The sequence below is a fragment of the Buteo buteo genome, chromosome 6 (genome assembly GCF_964188355.1).
Source record: "Buteo buteo chromosome 6, bButBut1.hap1.1, whole genome shotgun sequence".
In the NCBI taxonomy this organism is placed as follows: Eukaryota; Metazoa; Chordata; class Aves; order Accipitriformes; family Accipitridae; genus Buteo; species Buteo buteo.
Window position 1 is genome coordinate 27,757,250 of NC_134176.1, and position 27,113 is coordinate 27,784,362.

The 27,113-nt window shown below is 39.1% G+C and overlaps 1 protein-coding gene across 1 annotated transcript in view; it reads right to left on the bottom strand.

The window, feature by feature from the left end:
• MIPOL1 (mirror-image polydactyly 1) overlaps positions 1-27,113 on the bottom strand; it is a 195,328-nt gene that overhangs the window by 18,514 nt on the left and 149,701 nt on the right. Inside the window, exon 13 of the mRNA XM_075030253.1 lies at positions 7,231-7,452. Within this exon, the coding sequence (XP_074886354.1) occupies positions 7,231-7,452 (222 nt within the window). The remainder of the gene's footprint in view (positions 1-7,230; positions 7,453-27,113) is intronic.

Genomic DNA, 27,113 nt, shown 5'->3' on the forward strand with positions numbered 1-27,113 from the left:
TGTTCCGCACAGATTTCAGTGCAATGAGTGTGCATCATTCTGGTTCAGCACGTGCTTCTCCATTGGGTCTCCAAGGAATCCAGGCAGAAAAGACAAAAGTCGATTGTTTTGTATTTTTACAGTCAAAAGTTTTCTGCTTGTGCTAACCCAAGTCCTCTCCTCTTTGGGCCGGGAAGTTATTAGTATTAGTGGTACTAAGTTATCATGCACCCCCTCCATCACAGCCTGCAAATTTTACCTACACTGTAACATGGAGTACGCAATTCAAAAATAAGGAAGTGAAGTGTCATCCAATTAAGAGAATATAATCCAATGCAGAAAATACATTTCATTACAGCTTTGCAAAAGTGATATATTTCCTTTTGTACAGCACGAATAATACGTTAGCCTTACCAAGGGAAACAAGATCTTCCTAGTGATACAGAAACGCGGTATACCTACAACAGCCCGAAGAATATGCCACCAGTGACTGAATTTGTTCAGCTCACCTTAGATTTGAATAGTAGTTCAATATTTTATTTTCTCCAGACCCAGAAAATTGATTTCACTCTAGATGTTGAATTTCTCTGAGGCTGCACATAACCTCACTGGCTTACTCAATTCTTTTATTGCAACAAACAGGTATCTCTACAAGACTTTTTAATTCATCATTTCACCATGCATATTAGTGCAGTCTGAGGGGAATTTGTCTGAGAGGAGTCACTGGCGTTAGTGCAGAATTCCAAGTATTTAAATAAATTCTGACCCTACTATGTACTGCATTTGGTTAGATCACACATAACTTTTTTCACACATTTCAATTACTCTTAATTCCTCACTGAATTCCTAAAGCAGACTACTTCCAAGCCTATTGCCCCTAAATCCAATAAACTCACACTGCCTGTTATTGCTACTCTAGTTAACAGTAATATTTTCGTATATGATATGATGTGATTGTTACTAGATTTTGTGTTTCAGACTTTCTCATGTTCCTATTCATGTCTTGCATGCCAAAGAAATTTTGCATCAGCTCTGCTGCACTCTACAGAATTCTTTGGGGTATGTGGTAGTTTTGCGTGTCTGGGAATCTTCCATCTGGCTAGTGTGGGTTTCCTAAACACCATAAAACCCCACCCGTGGAGACTGTGTATCTCTTATGGGCCCCATGGAGCTTATAATCTGCTTTTAATCATTGCATGAGGCAGACAACACAGTCCTCATCAAGCTGTTTTTTCCATGTTTAATCTTCTTTAATAACTTTTGATCCAGTTCCGAACATCCAGAACTATTGCTAATTTTCATTGGTATCTTAGACTGTGACAAGAGTCATCTTCCTCAGCTCCCCATTTCCTTCCATACAAACCCTCATAACCATTCACTTCCGTGGCTTGCTATAGCAAGTAAAAGATTCTTAGCACTTTGCCCTCACTTGTTCATCTTTTGAATGTACCCACCAGCATCTGTTTCTCAGTAAACTACAGGTCATATCCTTAACTGGGACAAATGAATGCAACTCAGTGCGACAGAACTCAGTGTGACTGAGCTAAGTCGATTTGCTGTAACTAAGAAACTAGCTCTATATCTACATTTTTCAACAAGTCACCAGAACTTACTTTACATTTCAAAATACCAGCACCAATTAAATTATTCCCTATATGATATTAAAAGATTACCAACTATTCAATCCCAGCAGAACTTCACAGCAGCAGGCAGCACAGTGGTTTTCATTAAAAGCAAAATCACTTTTGACATCTACTAAATTATTTACTGACACAAATCAGTGAAACTATTAATATCTATGAAGCTGTACTCCTAGCCTCCAGTAGTTAACATGTTGATCTGACATTCAGCAGAATACAGTTTTGAAAGTAAAAAAAACCCCAAAACAGTCTAGTTTAATATGGAAGTCTGAACATCTAAATGTAACATCTTAACAAAGTAAGAAATCAAATGATATTTATTGTTTTGAAAGATGAAAATTAAAGGAACGTATCTCTCAAATTTAAAATAAAGCCAAGTGAGTTCTCTGACATTTGGTGGTTCCTCCAAAACAAATAGCTTTAAGTCCCGGTGAATGTACAACTTGTTTCTTTTGTGCAGTGCTTCTGCCTGCAATTTCTAATTAACTAGCTCCATTCTTATGTACAACGAGTGACTGAACGCATATAAGCTACAATGTATACTTCAACTAAATATCTGTAGGTGTGATTTTACAAGGGAGATAACTAGTTAACAACATTTGCATGTTGCAAAGAGGCTAAATTAGTATAATAATTCAGAAATCTTGCTTTTAGCCTGTTCCCTGCATAGCTGTGCTGTACTGAATACAATCTGCACACTAAAGATATCATGTTTGCAGTTAAAAATCTCCAGAGACTTTAGACCCATACATAAAGATACTAATTTCACTCTTTTCTGAGACACTGACCTGTATCCTCATTTAAAAATGAACAGCACATCTTTATGTTATTAAATCTTTGTTTTGATCTATTAGTATTCGCCCAAGTGCCATTTTATACAAGCCCGCACTGAATAGGCAAGGCTGGAGGTAACCATCTGCAGCTTTAGAGTCTGCGTTTGAATTGATGAAAAGAGCTTTGTGTTTTCATTGCCAAGTTTGATTCTTCCAGTCATTAGACATTCCCCTCAGATCGCATCAATGAAGCAGACTCTCTTACACCCATGTGTTAAATTCTCTTCTCCTCATGGTTTCCTTTGCCAGCTATACTCCAGAAAGACTACTGGGTCTTAGCCACATTCTTCTCACAGCTGTGTTAAAAAAGAGCATCAGAGCGTCTTCCCAAAATCCATATGTGTATCTGGTCAGTCCCCTGTCGGAGGGTCACCTCACATTGTGGTGTGATTATTCAAATATTCATTCTTGTTCTTGAACTGCACTGCTCAGATCATTCTGGGAAAGATTAGACCCTCCAGCCAGCACTGGAGAACGTCTTGGACGTTGATGTGAAACACACACAGCTCCCGTACTCGGAAGGCAGATTAGTTTTACTTGCACAAGAGGGGCACTCTAACAACCTAATAAATGCTTGCTTCTTATTTCTTTCCATTTTTTTGTATTCTTTTCAACTATGTCAAATGCTGGTAAGAACTGTTTGCTTTTGTTGTGTCATCGATCGACTTATTTATCAGCATCAGCTAAGAAACTAAGTGAACAACTACAAAAGCAGAGAAAGCATGTTCAGAAACGCTGCAGGGAAATCCAGGACTACTCAAAAAAAGGGTGTGTTCCAGTAACAATGAAAGTTAGGTGGCCAAAAAAATCACACCTTAAGAGGTAAAGCAAATGTTATTAAGGGTAGTATTTCTTTTACGAGTGATAGTAATTTCCTTTGATAAAACTATCTGCTTATTCAGAAGATTGCTTAGTTTTCTTATGTATTCAATCCACTGAAATATTTTATGCAAATCTGTAACTCTCCTGACTTCCTTCTTAAAAGAAATAAACCCCAAATCAAGAGAAAAAGTCTCTTTAATAAACAGTTAAGGACAAAGGAAGTAATAATTTCTGTTTTAGATTTGCTTTGTTCATAGTCAGAACTACCTTGACAAAGTGCACAAGCAGCATGTTTCTCACCATTTATGCTTATTTTCATACCTGTATAATTTAGCATTGCACCACTACGTATTGGATTTGTGTTTACTTTTAGAGGATTACATAGAAATTCTACATGTGTACCCTCCGCTGCCACCTTATACAGCTATGTAAGTGTGCAAGCAGGACTGCTCACATGCAGAGCGCTACACTTTACTGAGCTAGAATCATTAATTTGTGAGAAAAAACAGAAGCCCTCAACAGACAAATTGCATTAAAATTCACTCCAGCTGCAAAGCTGTTGCAGAAAAATAGAACATTTCCTGGAAAAAACACATGAAAAGTGGCCTCAACCTCTACTGATAATTGGCTAATATTGATTTGGTATTACATTATAACCTCCTCTGATCTCACTGACATCAGTAGCCACTCCTCAATCCCAGAGGTTCCAGCAGGAAGGACAGTTTTAAAATGTCTTGCTTCCTCTGCTGGCAGAGGCATTAATTAATTCACACGCTTTTCCAGCCACCTTCTCCAGGTCAGCCCCATTTCCCCGCTGGGGCTGCACCAGCTGGCTCCTGGCTTCTCTGGCAGGACAAACTTGCAGGGGGCCTGTGGCACTGTGCCAACACTCTTGGTGAATTCTGCACCGCTGTCCTAATTCTTTGTTTGTAACCATGAATTAGAAACATTAATTAAATATAGAAAACCATAGTCATAGCTGTTCTACAGAGTATAGGCTAAAAATATTAAGTATCGCACAGATCTTCATAATTTCCGATTGAATAAGTAGGTGCTGCATATGTATGCGCATACGTGTATTTATTTACATACGCCACAGTTAAAATGTGTATTTGCTTTATAAACTAGAAAAGTGCTCTCTTAGAAGTCTAATGTGTGTCTTGTTAATGTTTCAAAATCAAAATAGATTCAAACAAATGCTGCTAAATCCGTGTGGTCACTCTCTGAACATCATTTTCTCTTGCACACCACCACCCCTGCTAGGATGGTGAATCACCTTCACAGGCAAGAGCACACAGTTGCAATTTATTACTCACACTGCAGAGAGTCAAAGTGAGATGTTCACCCTACTTCAGTACAAACAGAATTTTACTATATCCAAGTTCACTATAAGCAGATTCCAACATATGCCTCTTCTGGTTCACAGCTGCTGTTTCATGTGGGATAGGATCCAGAAATTTTTTAGATGCTTTGTGTCCTGACGGAAAACACAGGACCACTATTCTGACTTGGATCTCACGTTTAGAAAGCAACAATTGCAGGTGGGTACACAAATGGCTGACATGATGGCAGTGCTGTGAAGAAATTACATCTCTATTTCAAGCTCTGCATATGATGCTGAATGCAAACACTGATGTTTTTAAGAATATTAAAAAATTCTTTAGTGTTGCCAGAGAACAGATTAGCAAAGGCATAGTAAACGCCAGTAAATTACACCGTACGAAGATACAAAGTCCATCCTTTTTCAACATTATTTTAACTATTTTAATTATTTTAATTATGTCCTTTCTTAATGAAGCTCATAATTATTTTCCTCTTCTGATTTTAAACTGTTGCTACATTATTCAGATATTTTACTGAATAATACTGAGAAACAACTTTATATAGCTGCCAAAAATACTTCCCTCATATGTCAGAATTCAATTTTACTTAAGCATTTAAAAGAAGTCAAGAAAACAGATGGTTTAGAACCCTGTTTAGGCTATGAATCGTAGTGTCACATTTTAAACTACAATAAGCATCCTCTTAAGACAGTGCTAATAATTAATACTACTGTAATTAATACCAAGAAGCCTTTCAGTTGACAGGTTTATAAATTGTCAGTTCCTTTTTGAAATGTAGAACATCCTACATCTTTGAAATAAAAACCTAAGCTAACAAATGAGTTCCTGCCTAATTGCCAAACACTGATTTGTATGAAGCGGTTGAGGTTACAAAGAAATTGGGAATTCTCAGCCCGGTTTCCCTGCTGATGAGTACGAACTGTCTGTGTAGCTCTCCCAGAGGTGTCAGAGGAATCTCTATAGTGTCACACAAGGGTTCTTAGCTCAAAGTAAACACACTTTCCACAAACTCAGCTGCTTAATCTGTTTGCAGGTTGAATTATAAGATGGGGGTGGATGACTCCGGGTGCTGGGAAGACGCACAGAGCATTTCCACAGTTTCTTGGTAAAAAGGGCATGCTATTGTCGTCAAAAGACTTCAACCAATTGTTTAATTTTGCTATAGGCTCAGTGGTCTGATCTTAGCAATAATGAAAACTAACCTGACCAAAATTTTCCCAAGTAGTCGAGCATCTTAAATTGTGTAAATTCTTTTCACTATAGCAGTGCATCACCACCACTTTAATTCAGGTTGTGGCTGCACTTCTACACTAGCCATCCTGGTTACATGGGATTAAACAAGACTGTTTCACTAAAAAAACCACCCCAACCCAAAAAACAACCTTCACTCAAATATCTATGGTTAGTAAATGTGTATAAATAAAATGCAGTGAAATAACAACTTTAAACAATGTGCAGAAAGGTTTAACCAATATTCTCTTTACCATGCTGTAATTATTTTTGGTAGGTTTATTTTTATCAAGTATGCACTTGCTGAAGTTTCAAATATATCATAGTGTTCAGAATAAAGGTTTGAATGATTCTCAAACAACCACTGGAGGTTTTAAAGAGATGACTGAAAATATGTATTTTCATATATATGTCTATCTTAACTATATTTTATGTAGTTACAAATAAATTAAAAATTTAAAAATATAATTTCTTTATCTTTTTAATAGGAGAACTCAGTATGTATTTTTTTAACCAGGAAGAACTCTTGTTAGGTCCTTGCAATATATTATAAGCTAATTTCTGGCTAGTCTGGAAATATGCTGCAGACATTGAAGTTGAAGGCAAACATGGGAAGATGGGAAAATTTGCATCAGTTCAGCATCGACCACCTTGGAAGGGCAAGAGAGGGGTATTTTGCAGCTGATGAATGTAATGCAGAGATGAGAAGTGCCGGACTGTGAAGAGGCTCTGCCTACACGTTTGCCTATGTCCCAGCAATCAGACTTTCAAAGGCTTATGTGCTAGTAATAACAAACATGACAATAAGGACTTCAGTAGAGATGAACTTCAGGTTTTGGAGTTCAGTAACCTTTTAACAGGGAATCTTATGATGGGAAAGAGAATACAATCCCCGTTCACCGACTCTGAGACTTCCTGTTGGTTTCAGTGAGATTTCGAAGCCACCCCTAAACAACCCCACCAGCATTTACCATGGCATGAAACCTGCCAGATGTGTAACAGACCAAAAATGAGAACCTTAATATTCTAACGTGCAATTATAAAAGCAAATATTCTGTTGCCATAGGATTGCCATGGGGTAAAAAGACAGTGAAAACCATTCACAGGAGATGGAAACGCTTTCTCTGTGCCTTGCACATGTAGAAAGCAGTTTCCATAACAGTAATGACAGGCACGCTGACTTGTGTAATACTATAAAACTGTTAACGTGATCGGCTTCACACTGAGTAGGTAATGAGCTGAACGGCGGACAAAGAAGGAATCGTTTTAAAGGACTTTTTCTGAGTACCGCCACACTTTCAGTCATCAACAAAATACCAAAAGAAACATCGTTTCATTTGGTTTTCAACTGCACTTTTTCTGGAAAGAAGGCAAGTGACTTACTTCTGAACTTTTTCATTGGCCTCCTGTGAAGCCTCCAGGGCTTTCTGGAGCTTCAGCTCCGTGTCCTTTTGCTCTGACCGAGCTTGCTGCAGCTGAGCTGCCAGATCTTCAATCTGGCGATAGGTAAGGGTCACAACACCCTCCCTGCCTTGCAGTCCACCTTCAGAAGTATGGTTAAGCTCGTCCTTCAGACTCATTCCTTCAGACAAAGATTTGTATAAGCTGGGAAAACAAAATCATATGTGTTATTGAGTTTCAGTCTAAGGCTCAGCTGCAAGAACACTACACTCAGTTTAATTAATATTTTTAATATTACCATATACGGATCCACACGCACTAATACCAAAACAAGTTTTATTTCAAAAGTGACAGAGAACAAAAAGAACATCCTGTTTCCACAAGGCTCTTCTACAAGTATGTAACAACTACCAGAATTTTAAAAAGTCAAAACACTATTCAACAAAAACTGAAAAGGCAGTATTTTTCAGCTGTAGCATCTTCCTGATCACCTTTGAGCTGCAGCAAAGAGTTGTTAGTGTGATTTACATGAAGTTGAATTAATCAGTGTAAGTTACTGACGTCTTATTAACTCATGTTACACAGGAGTCTCTTTTAGCAAGCAGATTCACCAACTACAGGGGGTTTATTTGCAAAATTGCAGATTTTTCAATATAATGAAAGGAATAAAAATGCTACAATGCAAAAATTAAAATAATTAAAGCAGTAGGATTACTTAGAAATACGGATGATTTGCACGTTAACCAATTCTAAAGGTCTTTTGTCAATATTTTTGTGAGAGGAAACTTAAAATGTTACTTGATGCTGCTTTAAATAAGCTAGTAACACCTGTACTAGAATATACTGTGCCTTAAATAGCCTCTCTATAGTAGACAGGGATAGGTAACCTAGTGTCCTCAAGCATAATTTCTTGCAAGGTTCTCTCTGACCCACTGTTTTGGCTTCACTCAGGCAAACAGTAGACATGTTTACCATCTATTTCACACTGAAGTGCCATGAATGTATATTCAACCCATTCAGTTTTATACGTGTTCTTCAGGTATATTCATAGAGATACCAAATCATAGAGCACAAAATAATACTCTTTCATTGTACAAACCAGAATACAATTCTACATGCTTTGTATTTGTGTGCCAGAAAGTTCTGAACAAATCAAAGGGAGATCAGAAATTAAAAATGAATATGAATAGGGCCTTAAGGCAATAGATTAATGAAGCTAAAAGAAATAAATATGCCTGGATCAACTAACAATAGCTATGGATAATAAGCAAAAAGAAGGATATTAGACAGACAGGTTGCCTATAAATAATGAGAAGAAATTGGAAAAAGGAGAATAAAGATGATGGTGCATCAAGTGAAAAATTCTCAATGAAGTCTGTTGACTGTGGAATTATTTCCCAAGGAATCAGTAGGTAGCCAGCTGCTTGAGTTATTAAAGTGCAGTGGTAGAAATCACATTAATAGCTGATTACTAGGGGAGGAGCCTGCACCAGCAAGCTCTCCATGGAATTATGATTGCTTCCCATCTCTTCATAGCCATAATTCATTGGTGAATTCTACACCAGTGGAAAATGACACTGGTAGTAGAAGAAATTAATGGAAGAGATTTATAACAAAAGTGATGGCAACAGGATATCATAGCGTGCAGTGTTTTTAAATAAATAATTGAAGTAATCTCAAAACAACTTCATGAATATCAGAAGCTGTTCCTGTATTGATGAATAGGACTCGAGACCATCCCTCTGACTGATGACCATGCAAATATCAAACCTTATTTCAGTGTGGATTTCTAGTAGCAGTGCGCACTGATTACAATACTCAAGACGCAGTCTGCATGACAGCTGCTAGCATGCAATAGCGTATTTTCTTCCTTTCCAGTTTATTAAGGTGTTTGTATGGAAAACACCCTTTGTTCCAACAGCCCATAGAGGAAAATCATATACAAACTAAAATATAATATACATGGACAAGCAAAATGTGGATGAACTAACAGAAATCCAGGAGCTAAAAGGTCAGAGAGTTGATATGTCATTACGCCTACTACCTGCAGTTGTCTGAAAATAATGTGAAGAACCTTTTCAATTAAATGAAGACATATTGAAAATATAAATATTTATAAAGGGACATTAAAATCCCTAGAACAGACTCATTAAAAATAAAATTACTTTAACAGTTGCACATAAAATTTACTGACTGAAGTTCCACTATGGTCGAGCATTGATCACCATGGAAAAATACAAAGGTATGCAAATAAAGCTGAAAGCAGGTTATCGAAATACCACTGCTGCCTGCTTCTTAAACACCTAGCAAGATTAAAAGGAAAAAAAAAGACAGATGAGAAGCTAAACTGTTCAGTGACTCTATGGGTCCCTGATTAAAAAAAAAAAGAGGATAGCCTAAATATTCGAACTTGTTCACACCAGCTGAGAGGTTTTTTTGCAGAACATATGAAAAATATAGTCATTTACTTAGATTCTAAAATACTGGCCCTGTGTGGTGACTACGAGGCTTCTTCTGAAAGACTGGCCATGAACAATACAGTATGTAATACACTATCACATATTTTAACTCATAATGATTGCATCTGAGTGATCAATAGATTCTGACATGTATATATTTTGTAGCCAGTGTGATTCCTCCAGATAAAGGCACTGTGGCTGATAGATCTTTTACATTTTTTTTCAAAAGCATGCAATTGCCAGATTTCCATCAATATGTGCTTTGCTAAAATACTTTTATTTAGTCCCTTCTGATACTTACTAATTTGAAATTCCTTCATTAATGTCTAGAAAATTATTTCTTCAAAGAATATTGATGCTATAAATAAAAAATAAATGGGAGTTCTAGGCCTGAAGAATGGGTCACAGAAGCATTCAGACAGTTCCTTGATTTAAGTAATTCCCGTGTTCTTTATAGTAAGCCTTTTGCTTTACTATGGCAGCACGGGCCCCTTCTTGCTCCAGCTTGGGTCTGAGAGCTTCAAGGGCCCAACTTAACTGTGTCCAGGCAGAAGAAAAAGTCCCATACATGTCACTTATGCAGCTCCTGCAGATAGCAAAAGGTTTCCTCAGCCCTCAAAGTCAGAGTGGCTTCAAGCCTGCTAAAAAATTTCACCAGTTGTAACTGCTCCCAGAAGGACTTGACTTTGGCTGAAAATCAACTGTATGAAGTGCTACTCTTATAACACTTCTCTCCTTGCCAGGCATACTTTTGCTGCAAGGTGGGAAATGATTTTCCACCTGAAGCAATTACTGAACAACACAGAGAAACCTTCCACCTAAAGAAAGAAAAAAAAAACCCAGCAAAAAACAAACATTCCCTATCCGTCCCCTCCTTCCTCCCCCACCCCAGTGATAAACATAGCCAATGTTCCCAAAGGCATGTAGGTCTGACCTTGGTTTTCACCACAAATGTTTCTGACACTCAAGTTCTGGAGACCTCTCAGACCTCAGCCTGCGTGCAGGATGGCTTTGAAGAGGGTCCCTTCATACAGCCGAGTGCGCTCAAGGGCCAGGCAGCACTGATACCTTGAAAATACTACCTCAAAGGGTCTCTTAGGAAACACTGCAATAAGACGATATTAAAAAAATCCCCATAAGACCTAGAAGGACTTTGATGTTTTGCTCTAAAGTGGAGGATATAAAATGGTCAAGTTTGCACTACATGTGAGTCAGGAGCCTGACAGCTGGTAGACTGGTAACTAGATAGCATTGCCCTACCAAAGACAAATATTTTACTAGCCTTCCTTCATCTGCAATTACACGAGTTAAGAGGACGGTGTTTTCTCTTCAGTACAACCACCCAAACACCTCTCACTAATTTAACCGAAAGCAGCAGCTGTGTTAGACTGTGGCGCACAGGCCACAGAACGAACACGTTACAACAGTAGTGCGTGTTGTGCCTAATGCGCAGTATGTCCTTTGCACTGCCACAGTCCATCACAGTGTCGCTCTCTCGTGTGGCATGTACCCACGTGTTCTTAGTCTAGGATGAGCTGAGGCATCCTCTTTCTTTTCTAGCCTCTCACCAAATCCAATGACAAGCACTCATTGAACAGAGCCCACCACTGATTTTCTTCTCTGTGGTGGTTGGTGATATAACCTCAGGATTTTACAGGATAACGTATTGACAGATTAGCACTGATCATGCATGTCCACACCATCCAAACTCAACTACATGTGAATAGTGAGCAATGGGTTGAGTTTCAGCCTTCTCTCCTGAAACAATCTAGAGAAACCTGTGACCTGTATAAGGGTCCAAACAGTCTGGACACTAGATGATTCAAGCACAGGTTCATGATCTACGGTGAAAGCTTGAAATGACTATCATCCACCTTAGAACTTCTGTTTTTCAACAAACACTTTTTTCCTCCTTGGGCTTCAGTCTCCTAGTCTTTAAAAAAGAGCAATCACAATACTACCTTTGCAAGGTGCTCTGAGCTTTGCTACTGAAAAGAGACCCATCACTGTTGAAAGAGCTAAGTTAGATGCAGCACAGTCTGAATTTAGGACAAAACTAAACCCAGACAGTCTTCTGATGATGCCAAGCAGCAAACATTTTCTTTCGGGCCTCATTTTCACTCTCCAGGACCACTGCAGTACCCACACCATTCCCCTGTGACTAGTTCGGGAGAGGTAGTAAGGACATGGGGCATATGATTTAATCATCTGAGCCTTTCTTGAAGTTGAAGGACTGCTGAGACGTGCTCTCAACCAGAAATAATCGGAAATCATATGTCCATTACAAACCCTTCATTTATGGAGTTGCACAGTAATCAAATGTCTCCAGTTCACTTTATGCAGCCACTGGGCAAATCGTTCAGATAGCACAGCCTCACATGACAGCGATACACACACGACATCCAGCACCACTGATCAATCCTCACATTCACCACACGATCAAATGGTCTGGGACCCCCATAAAATAGTTTCTGGATTAATAAAGTTTGGTTGAAACAGAGCAAAACATACATGATACCGATGAGTAGAAGGAAGCGTTTTTGAGATTTTTGCAGCTGTGGTACTATCCTCTTCAGCTAGATCCACAGACCCACAGTTAATAGCTTGTAGCTAAGAAATCCACCTGAATTTCCTGAGCACATGATGCACCTAGAGCTGGGGTCTCTGCTATCTCTAATTGATTAATTAGAGTCTGCAAGATGATAATTTAGCATTAGCTTTTTTCACACATACATCAACTCTCAGATATAGTGCATCTGAATTTACAGAAGAGACTACTGTAGATTTTATGCTTTAATCCTGAATATTACTTGATACATGTTAACATTAATTACACATCTTCACGGTTCCACAACGTACCTGCGTTAATTGTAAGACACAGATTCACAGGCTCTCAAATTTCTGCCACAAATGTTTTCAGTACAACAGCAACTATTGTGGATACTCTTCACAGTTTTACTAGACTACATGTTATTCCCAGAACCAAGGTTGCTGTAAAATGTTCCTGTCATGTTTTGACAGAGAACTGGCTGTGTTAGCATATTCTAACCTAAGCATTCACAGAATACAACTATCCAGCCCTCAAGGTTTGCTTCTAACTAAGTAAAATTAATCTGAAATTTTAAAAGAATTTTATTTTGTAGGGTACTTTATCATACTAGAAGTTACAAGAAAGAATTTTGCTATCTTCTATCTGTTCTTTATTGCCAATTCATATGATTTGGCCATTCTTCAATATTTGCCAATGGCTTTAGTTAACAAAATAACTTTAACTTAGTATTTGTAATACTGCAGTTATTCCCTACAGTAATAGATTGTTTAGGTTACACTGCAAATACAGAGGGAACCTTATCTATTAATCGAAGACAGAACTGGCATCAAGTCATCAAGAGTGACCTCGGTATTTGAATACAAAGGATATTTAAGATGATGCCAGCAACTCCACATTTTACCATGTATCACAAAACCCTGGCCGCTTTCCCCGGGAAGCGCGAGCATCGTCGCAGGGGCAGAGCAGATCCTGGCTCCGCCATGGGCAGCGGGCAGGCAGGAGGGGCACGGCCGGCTCAAGGACAAGAGGTATTTTCACCTTCCTGGTCCCCGCGCTGAACCGGCAGCCCCTGCGCCTCTCCGCCAGCTGCTGGAGGCCACTCGCTTGACATGGATCACTGAAGGGGTGTGTACGTGGGTGGTGTAGAGCCAGTGACTCTGGCTGCGGCCCAGCAGGGAAATTGCCTATGTCAGGGATTTGCAGAAACACAAACTTAGTGGAAAAGAGACGGAGGATCTTGTCCTAAAGGTCATAGCGGCTTATTTTTTATACGTCTGGTTGGGTGCTAAAGTAATAGAGCTGGTGGTATACCAACGAACAGAGGTAGAAAATAGATGCAGCATGTATTACCTTTTTCCTTTTTTTGATGATCATTGCCAAAAGCTTCATTCTGAACACCGTCTCTTACATGGAAACCAGGGTATTATGGCATAAATGAACATCAGGCCTTTTGAGCAGGCATTTCAGAATCAGCTCCTACAGCTCCACACACCTACCTGGTGCGGTCTGCCTGGTCTGGACTGCAACCCCTTCAGCTCCCATGGACTTGACAGTACCTGGTAAATTGCTGGCTTGAACCCTTACTCTCCAAAATGCCATCCATGGAAATCTTCCTTGATGACAAAGAATGTGCACAATCAAGAGTCAGGCATTTCTGCTAGGATTTTTAAATGACATCTCCTGTCACCCTAGTTTGAATTTAGATTTGCCTGCATAACTAACAAAATCTAATAGAGATGTCTTTGTTGGAAATTATGCATGAAGTTAAGGTTAATTTGGTTTGTGCCTTTAGTTTCCTTTGCAGCTTCTTACTGGTAAGGATAATGGCTTCTGACTTCCATTTTACATGGGTGACCTACACATAGACAATTTCATTTGAAATGAACAAAATCCTTCTGCAGAAAGTAGTAATACTAGCGAATTGCTTCTTGCATTACATCAACTGCAGCAATTCAGATGAAACAAATAAGAATCCTGACCCTCAAAACTGAAACAGTCAGTGAAGTGTCCACTCAGTGCAAAGGGGTACTTCGTATATACATCCATATATGCATCTATATAAAATAAATCTGGTAGTACTCATATATATCATAATGCAGACATCAGAATCACCTGAAAAGAAGCTCAATGTAATGACTATGTGCTGTTGACTTTTATTCTTGTCTCCAGGGAATAATGTTTACTTTGCTTTAAAATTTATATGAGTCATTTTGTTATGTGCCTTTTTTTAATTAGTCTGAAGGAAACAGTCATTTGAGAAAGACAGCGGAAATCAATTCTGATTCGATACTGATAGCTACTGTGCGATGTAAACTGTGTGTTCTTTCTAATTAAATGTAAACATGTGCAGTTCTAAAGTCCAGCAGTGATGACAACAACTACTAGAAAGGATTGCTTAAGCCCTGGTCAACTGATTCTTGTGAACCTTTTGTTCATACCGTAGGTGAGCTTGTGCAATCTGTCGCAGGGTGAACGCCAGTTGTAACTGACTTTATTTTAGGTCATCTTCAGAGAAAAGACTTGACAAGAATGTGGAGCGCTCTGTAATACCTCCAGTTACCCATTAACTATGTCCTCCTGATAGCTAATCAATAGCATTGCATGGAGCCAAACACACTGCACTGAACTGCCCCTCTTCCAAAAGCCAAGTCTTGGTAAATATTTAATGGCAGTAAAGGTGTTTTGACTCTTATCAATCTGATATGTTAAAGAACTCTTGAAAGAAACTTTATCTTGCTTCTGTCTGCATAAATAATTTGTTCAGTTACAATTTTAGTCTTATGCAAAAGCATTTAATTTAATGATCTAATGCTTTTAAGTCAAGGCTTTGGACAGAGAAAATGTAGTTTCAATCTGCATGTCACAAAATAAAGAAAAATCAAAGTTTATTTCCTTGATAAAATGCCAACTAGAAATATACATCAAGGAACCCAGCCCTTTATACTGTAGTAGTAAATACTGTGCCAGACTTGCTCAAAACCTGTTATACAAGTGCACATTCGAGATTTTCTTACAAGGCTTCAGTTTCTGTAAAATTCTTAGCTCTCACTCACATCAAGACGGTGTAGGATTTTTAGCCTCTTTTCACCAGGGAAAAAAATGCCTCTAAAACAGTTACACTAAGATCCAGAGACTTTTTGTTCCCATACAATGAATAGTCCCATCTTCAAGTGGGTATATTCTCAGCTAATGAGTTTTATTAAGCATTTTTCCATTTTTTATTTTTCTGTGCAAAGCAGCTTATCTAGATCACTAAACAGAGAAACACGTTTATCCTGATCCTTTAACATCTAGTGCGTATACCCCTCTGCTACAGCCAGGTAGGATCCAAATGTCTCCTTAGAGACTTAGGTAGGCTTATTCCATCCGTCTGTGCCAATGTCACAGGATGGAGGATGGAGGAGTCTCCTGACCTCCTCCCCCAGCACAGTATTCCAGCCTTCTCTGCATGATCCAATTTCACTATGAGCCTAAGTATTTTGAAGAAACTGATTCAGCAGTGGATCCAAGCTTTTTCTTGGAAAATAATCTGGGAATAAGAATTGATAGTGTTTCAGTTTCCAAAATGTGAATCACCATAAATGTTTTCCCAGAAGTATAAGCATTATTTTTTTCCCCCAGTGTTTAAATGGCCTCTTTAGTGCTCTTGATGCCATTCAATATATTTCAAAAATAAAGATCATGGGAATAATTCCCAAACACTGGCAGAGATAAACTGAACAGCCCGGAGTTTTCAAATCACTTGTAATTGGCTCTGATGAAAACGGTGTTAATTAAAATCTTAAAGACATATAAATGAATCAAGCAGTAAAGCACATGGCACCATTCGGCAATGACCGGCTGAAGAAAGCCTGTTACTAATAACCTCAGAAAATATCTTGTACTTAATACAATGTTATCTTTATAAATCAGACATGATCGTGAACTTTATGGTTGTCCTGATTTGCTATTGTGATCACTTGGCTTAACTCCCCCACTGAACCAGAAAAGCGAGAGACAAAGCTGTCTTGGACCCAGGGCTGGAAGCCAGCCCTGCCTTCCAGCATGGCCAGGAACATCCAGCTGAGTAGATGGAAGAGAAGAGTCTCTCCAGGAGAAGGCAATTAAAAGAAATAGAAAGAATGGAAACGTGTTTCAAAGATGGAATAACCAAATACATATGGAATTTGAGAGAGGGATGATCTCATGGATGAGCTGAGTAGCCCTAAAGCTAGAAACCCTCAGTGTGAGTGACCTGGGAAGGGGAACCACACGGGCCTCTGCCCTCTTGCCATTACTTTCTTGGTGAATGATTCAGCGGGTTAAAAATCTTTGAATGACTTTAAAAAAACCAACCAACCTTTTTTTTATTTGAGGATACTTCCCCCCCTGCCCCAGGAAAATAAAACAGAGAGTATTTGAACAGTTTTGTCTGATCTTTCTCAAAAGTGTTACTGAAAAGTATTGAGCAACTCTGACCAAAAGCAAACAAGGTGTCCTGTGCTCCCAGCAGATACCCAGCTGTGGTCACCAGTGTGCCAAGAAGTGAGGTACACTGATGAACTCTAGATGAGTGTGCCTAGCACATGCTTTCCCCACTTCTTGGTACTGTGCACACCCACACGTGCCACTCTGCAATGGCTGGTGAGTCACTAGGAGGGCTGCATGTGCTGCAGTCCGAAAACCTTCCTCCAGATGCCCGTAATGTCTACCGTAAACTTATCATGGCTTCTCCCATACAAAAATGCAGTTGGTTTGGGGATTGCTATGCAGGTACACACTTAGCAAGTCACCTCCTGAAAGCCACTTAAATGACACAATGGCAACGTATTGCTACTCAGTAAGCCATGCCTTACCTAGCTGCTGCTGCCAAACCCTTATTCATATAAATCATACAGCTCCTTGGACAGTTAAGCGCTATGAAACAAGGCAGTTAAAATGATGGCTTAAATGATAAAGGGAACGCCTGGGAAATTTAATATAGGGGAAGTCTGCTTCCCTATTGTACCAATGCTTACTGAAGCAACTGGGCAGACTTGTCTGGGCCATTCCCCTTAACGCAAAACAAGGACGCAAGGGGAATGATTTAGTGGATTGGGGATCAGAGCTCTGTCTTGAATTCCCTCTTCTATTTCACGTCCTCTGTGTGGTACTGAGCAAGTCACAACATGCAAACCTCAGCCTGCCATGCTGAAACTGGGAGTAAAGTGCCTTTCCCTCGCTTTTTGTCTTCTTTAAATTCTAAGCTTTGGGGGCCCAGGATTGCTTCTTATTACCTACATGTGCCGCATCTGGAAACCTGAGGCCCTGACCTTGGTTCAGGTCTCAGTGCAAATTATTATTCATGGAAAGACGCAAAAGAGCTAATTAACAGCATGCGTGTGTTGGCAATGCACATCAGTCTGGTTAACGTCAGCAGACAGATGCAGGTTTGGGACCTTTTTAGAAAAAACACAACAGTTTCTCACAAGGAGGCAGTTTCAGCCACCATTGCCGGCATGGGGCATAGGTAGTGACAGCAGCCTCCTGTGCTTTGTTGAGCTGCCATGACCACCAAGATCCCTGTTACCTGAGAAGATGTTCTTGGCTTCTCCCAGGCAAAAGGGGCCATCAGATGGATACAGCCCACCAACTGGAAGCCGAATCACACACCTCTTGAAAAGTGAGAGATTAGACAGGTGGTTGCTGGAGAAAAATCAGTGAGGAGAAAGCTCCAAAGTGTAGGGGTTGAAAGGGGCTGCAAATGGATGGTGAATTGATTTCTGTATCCTAAAACTTCTAAATCAGCTTCCCTCACCTCTCTCCTTCTTTACCCTCATGAGTTTTGACCATTGGGATACTGAAAGAAAATCTGTAAAAGAATAATATAGTTGTCCACTTTAATTTAGCTTGGGTGAAGAGGAAAACATTTTTAACTTTATGAAGCAGGAGTTCACAAGAAAAACCACAGCTTTTTCTTTTTGCCAGCATATCATTTCTCCATAACCAGCAGGTAAAAGTGAAATACTGTAGCAGGAAATGTATTGGTTGCACTGAACCAAAGAATTAATTATTTTCTCAGGACCTGACAAGGAAACTGAAGGAGTATGAAAGCTCTTGTGAAATCTAGCCAACACTGAATTCAACACTGTTCAATTCCTTATTTATTTTTTGAACAGGACAAGATAATTATTGGTATGAATAATGCCTACTGTGCTTAGACACATTCAATAGATATTATACTCTCCTCTGATAGGAGCAGTAACGTTGCTCAAGAGGGAGAACCAAATTCCCACATCACGATAGTCCCATTCTACTGTCACAACTGTAGAAGTATAATAATATATGACTCTTTTGGTAAAGACAGTGGGGAAGAAGATCTAAATGGAAGAGTAAGTATTTCTGTATCTCCACCAAAGACCTTGGGATGGAAGTCCTTTTTACAGAATATGATTTAAACAAACAGAATGTGATGTTATATGAGCCTGGATAACATTAAGAACCTGCCTAGCTCAGGAGCAAAAGAAAGATAAATCAGGTAATATGAACCTTGTTACCCATCCTTCTTCCCACTTCTTTGGGTGAGGGACAAATTTGCAGCACTTCTCCTTCCTCTCTGGTGAAATTTCCTCCCAGTTCAATCTCCTTTAATGGTAGTAGAAATCATTAGTGCATTTCCCATTGAGGACCAGGAGAAAGCCTAGTAAAAGAATGCCTTGAATTTATTTGCATCAAGAAGCTAAAGGTTGTGGCCATCAGTAGGTGCTTACGCTGTTCTGGGTGTCTGGTACAACTAAATACTTCCTGGAAATCTTACTGCTTCCTCCTGATGGCTGGGAGTGGAACACCAGAAGAGAAAGAATGCAAGAAAATAGTGCTTTATAAATCCAAAAAGAGGGGCAAGAAGAAAAAGTTCCTTCAAGAGTAAAAAGAAACAATAAAAATCTCGATGTTTGAAATTTTGGCCTTAACCTTGCTTACCTCAGTGACCATGGGATAGGTATGACACAAATCCTTCAGGGTAAATTTTGAATGCAATGTAGTTTTTACCTTAATGAGATATGTAAGATCAGAACCTATGAATCAAGCCTATGATATGCCCCTAAGTTATTTTTTCACGGACAGCGGGTGAGCGGATGTCATTCCTCTGTTTAATCAGGAGTTAAAGCGCGTACAGTAATTCCTTATTTTCACAATATTCCTTCTGACAAAGATAACAACCATAAGAATGGCTCCCAGCTGGCTAAACCTGACCTACAGGTTTTGTTAATAAAAAAATGCATGACTTAATTAATGAAACGGATCTATTAAGACTGTCCCCCAATCTACCACAGTGGCCCCACCTACAGCTGAACTTCACATGACCTATCTTATGCAAAAAGAATTGTAATAACTTGCACTGGAAGCTGTTATAGAGGAAAGGTTGCTATGAAGAAAAAATATGACTCAGAAATGCATATAATGCCCCTAGAGGAGAAAGCTTAGTATTTTCACTTTTACTTAATGTTTTCTTTTACAGTGAATAATTGAAACGATTTTGCTAAACTGCGTAAAATTATTTCATCAACAGTAATTACATTTGATCTATTAGCACCTGATACTATCTATTGTCTAAATTGCTTGCATTCAATCCATGAGTAATGTCAACAGTATTAACGTCCATTATGGAAGCATTAGTTGAGTAAAAATCATTTTTAAGTGTTTGACATTCTTGTAACCTTCCTCCAGCATAATGTTCAAAAGAAGTATCATTATACCAACATCTCCTTGGATTTTTTTAAAGGCATGTCTTTACTTAAGTCTGCAAACTCAGGGTCTTTGAACTCACAAACAATTTACCTGTTTTGTTCTGGCAAGTATACATCTGTAGCAATCTACTCATTTTACATTCTTCTCTGTTCCCATCTAGCTGTTCCACACTAAATGGCTATCCAAACTTACCTCCAGCAACTTTGGCAGGCTCAACACCTCCTTCACTAAACCAGGTTTTTCCCCCCAGTCATAAAAGCTGCACTGTTACAAACAGAAAGAAGGAACTCTGCAACATTTCTACAATGAAATTATATATATATATTCATTAATTTGACCAAAAACCACCCCAAACAACCCCTCACCCGAACTAATACAACAACTGGACTCACCTACCTGGAAAGCAGATACTTCTTTTCTCTCTTGCAGCCTCATCCTTATTTCAAAGGTTTCCAAATTCTTGCTGCCTTTTAGTAGAGGAAATATTATGAACTGTTTGAGATTACCTTCTCACTCAAAGCAATGAATGCCACAGTCTTCTCCAGAATAAAAAGCTACTTTCTCTCCTTGGAACAGTAACTACAGGAATTTTGAGGAAGCAGGAGAAACAGTTGGTCATTAAACATTAAATGTATTAATGGGGCACTCACAGTGTATGGTTCGTCTGGAAAAGGCAGTTTTGTACTCGCATTTCAGAAGGACTGCTGCAATACAATAGCTACTGTGATAAATTTAGGTTTACCCCATTTAATGTTTAGCAGAATCTAATAAAGAAAACTTAAATCGATGTATTTTCCAAAAAATGCATGAGTAGCACTATTCACACCTTACAGCTACGGGAATCGAGAGGCAAAGAAACATTCCAAAAGAGGCCCTTCATTTCCACTCCCCAAACGGAGACCATTAGGACTTGGTGTTTACAAGTTTTAGGGACTTGCAACTCCAGATGAAAACAATGACAAATCAGAATATTCAAAGCAGAAGCCCCCACAACAACTTTAGCAGCATGTATAAAATCATCTACTTCTCCAGACTCATGTCACTTGAAGTCCTGCTTGGTTCTCTGGAAACCTCAGACCTGAGTATATGGATGGAGCATTCCGCAGCACTTTCTTGTTACATGCATTGTTGGAAATGGACCTTCTGAAAAGCTCAGAAAAATGAACCAAAAAAGAAGTGACACAGGCTATGTAGGATGCTGGCTTGCTTAATAAAAGTCTTTATGTGATTCCCTGGAGTAGGTGGAAAAGTGATTAATATGAAGTTTGGTACCTTAGGAGATACAAAGAGAGACATAATTCCTATGGAGAGAAATTCTGTCTGCTCCCAAGATACTGTGAATCTGTTCTTTATAGTTTCCTTTCCTAGTGCTAGTTCTTCGTGATCTAAAATCGTAACACTTTGATGAAGGCTTTGTGCATCTCCGTACCCTGAAGTTCTGACTCATTTAGGTGATTAGGTCAACTCCCTAAATTTTAAGAGGCAGAACAGTAACAGAGATAAAGTAACAGGACCACTTCAGAGCACACTTAAATCAAGGGGAGAACTCCTAAGTCTGAGGTAAATGTATCTGTTCACAAGGAACTCCAGAAACGGAGACACTAAGAGGAACAGGCATGCTCACTACGTCCTGAGCTTTTAGTGTAGACCTTTGTCTTGTTTTGCCTACTCTGGGGAAAATGAGTTCATAGTTAAAAACCTACGCCTAGAGCTAGGGAGAATGCGACCCAATTCAGATGTCATATGTAAGAGCAGAGCAGATGAAAGGATTGTTTAGATGGTGGACAAAAAACTTTGGGACACACAAACCAGATATTTTACAACAAATAAAAACAAAAATCAGCTCGCCAGAATAACCAGAATCCAGAATCCGATGTACATTTATCGAAAGACAGTAACATCCTGCCTATGTTTATGATGAGTAAAATTCACTGGCTGTTCAAGCTGAAGCACAGGCAAGCCTTCAGAGGGAGACTATAGGAAAGAGAAATGGAGTATGACATTCTCTGAGTAACTATGGTGCATGGGGGGAAGAACTTCAGTTGCCAGCCCCATCAAGTCCTGACAAAAGGAATGCGAGAGCTGTTCCCAAGGTGAAAGAAGAGAGGCTGAACAATTTGGCTAATGGGATCACATTGAGCTAATGGGATCACCATGACTTGCTTTTCTTCTGTTGGTGTATGTCAAAACTCTGATCTGTTTTACAATACATTCTACAGCAGTAGGCTAAACTTTGAGGCATTTTGGAGAGAATTTACATATCTTCAGATTTTGAGACTTGTGTGGAAAGAGTCTATGGGGCAAGAACACTTCAAGTTCAGAGGTTTACAAATTGTGAGAGCTGTTTTTCCTCTGTCAGAGAAAGAAGAAAAAAGAAACAGAAGGCTTGAACTTGCTAACATCTTCTTAAACAGATGTTTATTGCTGCTGCCCTCACATAGACATGCAGAGGTTACAGACACCTCACATCTGCACAAGCCCCCATTTGCTACCTCTCACAAGCTGGGTGTAGACAAGAGAATAAACCCAACTGCACTGTAACACCAAACTATACTATGGCACATTCATATTTGGCAAGCACTGACAACACTCAGGAACGCTGTAAGTAATATTACCGATTTCTAGAAGCTCTGGAAAACTTGCTTAATGATCTTGCTTATGGTACCCTGTAAGTATTCTAGAGATGCTCCTGGGTCAACCCATAGGGATTTAAAAATAAAATAGTACAGGTCAAAATGATCAAACTTTGGTGCCTATAGTTAAACCATGCTCCAGTGAGTGACTGGCTTTCCAAAGGAGCACTTGCAGATCCCTTCCCAGCTCCCTAAGCGCAAACTCAGGTGCCTAAACTTACGTATCCAAGACTGAAGATTTTGGCCACACTGTTTAACAGGCAGATCTGCTGGGAGGCCTCTTGTAACCAGTTTTTTTTTTTTTAAAGCCTCATATTATTGGACAGATACTGGCCCAAGTCCAATCCACAACTGCAAATCCAAAGAAAGAGCTCAGAGCAAACCAGCAGCCTTATTAGCTTTTAAAGATTTCATTTTCAAGAACGCAAGACCCTTTATTGACTAATGAAAGGCTGGGTCCCCAAGCCCACAGACTGATGTTGCCTGGAACATATTTTAATCATTTTGGAGTGCTAGCAGCCATCTGTCTAAAGAGCTTTGATTGCATAAACGCACTCTGAACTGCAGCTTCTTCTGACTCCAAACCCTTTCCAAAAGCCAAAGGGAACCCACAGGCATGGAAACTTCGAGACAATTCAAGGCCTTGGGATGTGATAAGGCTGCTTTTATTATTTAGCACATCATTAGGTTTAACGACACCACAGATAACAGATACACTGAAAAGATACCATTGTCATCTCCTATCTTGTAACAGTAATATCCAACTGTGACTCCACTTTGTTTCTACCCAATACTTCTTACTATGTTATTTTAAAAGAATAGATAAATGAAATAAAAGGATTTCTTTTCCTGCTGCAAGCACCAGAAATACTAACAAAATAAATATATAACAAATAAATAACACAAAAGACAAATGAGCACTCCTTCTTTTTTTTCACTACTTACTTTGTTTTTAAAAAAAAGATACAGAAGACAAGCAAACAAATCCCAAATAAACTACTGTATTTATAGTTTAGGCTATTGGCTGTTGGGCAGATACTGTTTGCACGTACAAGTCTAGTTTAGCCAGCACTGAATACACATTTACATTGAAAAGTGAGAGATCCCTTGCAGTTACAGCTTTTATGATAACATTTATGAACAAATTTTATACAATTGCCATAATTATTTCCTTCCCTAACTCTTGAAACAATTTGGGCATCTCAAAGCTTATTTTGTGGTGATGAGTGTTTTCGTCCGGGTGTCTACTGAACGGTACAGACACATGTTATTAATCCTGAAAGCTTGTAAGAACCAACAATGTTGAGCATGAAGAAAAAATACTTAAATTATCAGAGCCAAGAAATTTCTCTCAAAAATGAATGCAGCAGCCTGAAGAAAGTGTCAAAACCTGCATAAATATAGCTCTCTTGATGACGGGAGACACACAATGGTGGATTCTGTGTGGTAGATCATGACTTTGTTTGCTCCAATCAGCAGCACCCTCAGTAGGTTCAACCCTGAGGTTACAAGATTTGCAGGTTTCTCCTCCTCCTGAGATCTGATTCTTGGCTCTTGTTCACTCAGGACACAAGTCACCAGTCACCAGAAGAAAATTTTACTATCACACACTGCAATGTTGTCTTTTTCAATTCAGTAGCCTTCATACTAGCCTTCATACTAGCTAGCAGTGTGAAGAAAGTGAAAGAAACAAACAAACACAGCACTTCTGTGTTGTTGCTCCTGAAAACATTTGTGGGTGGCCATGCTCTAATCTGTATCACTTGATACAGCTTGGGGAAGAGCTTCTTTAAACTCACTTTGCTGTCAAAGAAAATATACCACTGATGATTCACTCAGCGTAACTCCCTCCCTCTCCTTCTGTGGCTTTTCCTTCCAAACTCACAGCCAGAAAAGCTTCTCTGCTAGTGAGAGAGCAGCTCCGTACCACTGCTTAGATGCTTTCTTGGTGGTGTTAGGAAAAAACCCAAGTTGTTCTGTGCTCGTTCTCCTTCCTGTCATGACCATACAAGCTGCAGCTTATAAAAGCAAACTATTACTAATATGTTACGTTTTACTCAAATATTTGAGAGGCTCAGAATTGTGCAAATCCCAGCAGGCCCACTTCTTCACTGGAAAACTGTGGCTGAAGCTTCCAAGTCGCTCCCTACCCTCTCTAAAAATGACAGCCTTCACACCTACGCTGGAAGAATTACCTGTACCAGATGAGTAACACATCATTATGCAATGCTGGACACAATGTTAAAAACCTTCAGCTTCCAAAACACAAGACCTCTATCACTAGTTAGAAAAGCAGCTCGTGGATGGAATGTAAAACTGGAAAATTTTCCAGTAAAAGACATCAGCATGACATGCATGTAGCAATTTAATAAAAGCTCTAACTTAAAAAAGCAACTGAATAAAGAAAATACCTTACTCAGCTTCTCTCTTTGTAAACACAACAGGTGGGTAGTCTTCTAGCTTGTGTTCTGCGACAGGCTGAGGACTTCTGCCACTTGAATTCCTAGATCCTTCCTAACAGAAGTTTTCCATTGACTCCACTGAAAGCAGGGCTAAGCTCAAAGTAAGAAAAGCGATGTTATGTCTAGCACTGGCTGAAGATTGCTCATGTGGAAAGTCTTCTCACCAAACAAATATTTTTTTATTGGGAGATGTAAATTCCAACACAAAAAATATGTTGGTTTCCTGTGGCAAATTTCTAAGTGAAAATTTTCCTTTCACCTTGACATTTCAACTTGAAATGCTATTTTGTTTCAGTTCTTCAGCTGAAGAGAACTGAACTGAAACACATCAAAATGACCATTTTTTATTATTGAATTGACATTTTAACATAAAAAACATGTCTTGTGAAAAATCAACAAAAAAGAAATGCATTTAAAGTCCCCCGACAATGTTATTACTTTATTTCTAAATATCATATTCATAACAAAAGAAATTCCCTTTCATACAATATTTATAGGGCAAGCCAAATTCTTCTTTTGCAGTTTAAGATTTTCTTTCAAACTTCTCATGGGAAAATTTGTCTTTCAAACGGCTCTGATTACACGCACAGTTTTCCTGTATTTCTTTAACTTGCTCTAGAGAGGGCTGCTTCTTATCCCGCATCTGTTTTCATCCCTTGTTTTAAATTAGGAGTACCTGTGTTTTCATAGTCATAGATCTCGAAAGGTGTTATGGAAAACTGTCAAACTCCTTATTCAGTTTATACAAATAAAGCAGCCAAAGCAGAGTTTAGATTCATCTGTATTTATCCAGCATTTCAATGGCAGAATCAGAATATGTAGCCTCTGGTCACATACCCTTTCTACCAGATAACAGATTTCATAATCCTGCATATGCTCTTTATAGATTTTCCAATGTTTCTTTTGAGTCTCCTTACATTACACAGAATAGATATAAACTCTACTGTTGTCAATGTCCTATTTTTACAAGTATTTCTACAGGAGTAGAATAATTTGTATTACTAATCTACTCCAACCTATCAGTAGCAGTCAGTCAGTTGTTCACAGGTAGTTCTTCCAGAGACTCTAAACTTTCCTTCCAATAACTCCATTTTATTAGGCTTTAACAAATTTGAAAAACAGTTCCTAGAAGCCTCTAGCTATGTACTTATTCCAAAAAGCACAGAACAAAATTAGACTTCCTAGACTTTTCAGCTCACTGAGAAACCAAGGAAGTCATAACAGAAAACCACAGAGAGCCAAGGTAAAAGAGAAGGGGAAGGAATCAGCCAGGCGAAGCAGAGCTGCTAACAGAGAGCTAGTAGGGCCATGTATACAGAGTTGTGAGACCATATCAGCATCCGATGGCAAGGAATTCCTTTCTGTCAAGCAAATCCCTCCTCTTTAAGAAGAGCAGAAACTCATCTGAAAAGGTCCACCATAGCAAAAACGACAAGGTAAACGTTGTTTTAGTTCATTTTACCCCACGACAGCACATAAGTACAGAAGAACTCTGCTCAAGTCTGATTAAATACAGTATAAGGAGTTGTGGAGTGCTTCTAGCTTTAATGTGCTTGGCACAACAAGTGACTGGTTGGTCCTCAACTAATCTTAAAAACTTGAGAAAGTTTGCCAGTATAACACACCCAATAACAGAAGCAGTAGCAGAATTAGCATAGTACACAGTACAAATTAAAACTGCATCACAGAGTGTGTTAGGCACTTTGGTCCATATTCATGCTGCCCATGTTCCTCCTCAGACCTGCTGCTTAGTGTTTCTTATTGGCAAGGCAGCTCCGAAGGCCAAGTGCCAGCCCCTGGAAACATTAGGCACAAAGATTTCATAAAATGTAGGTCAGACCAATCCATGCCTGAGTCAACAGCAGCACAAGGCAATTTGAGTGTACTACATTCACCTCCGTGCTGGTTGCAGGGATGGTGTGGGGTGGCTTGTTATTCCACCAGACAGCTGGGATCTGTGACAGTTCAGTGCTTCCTCTCCCTCAAAGTTTTTATAAGTCACTAAAGCTGAGTAGGAAATTGTTTTTCCATGCTACAATTTTTTTTTCTCAGT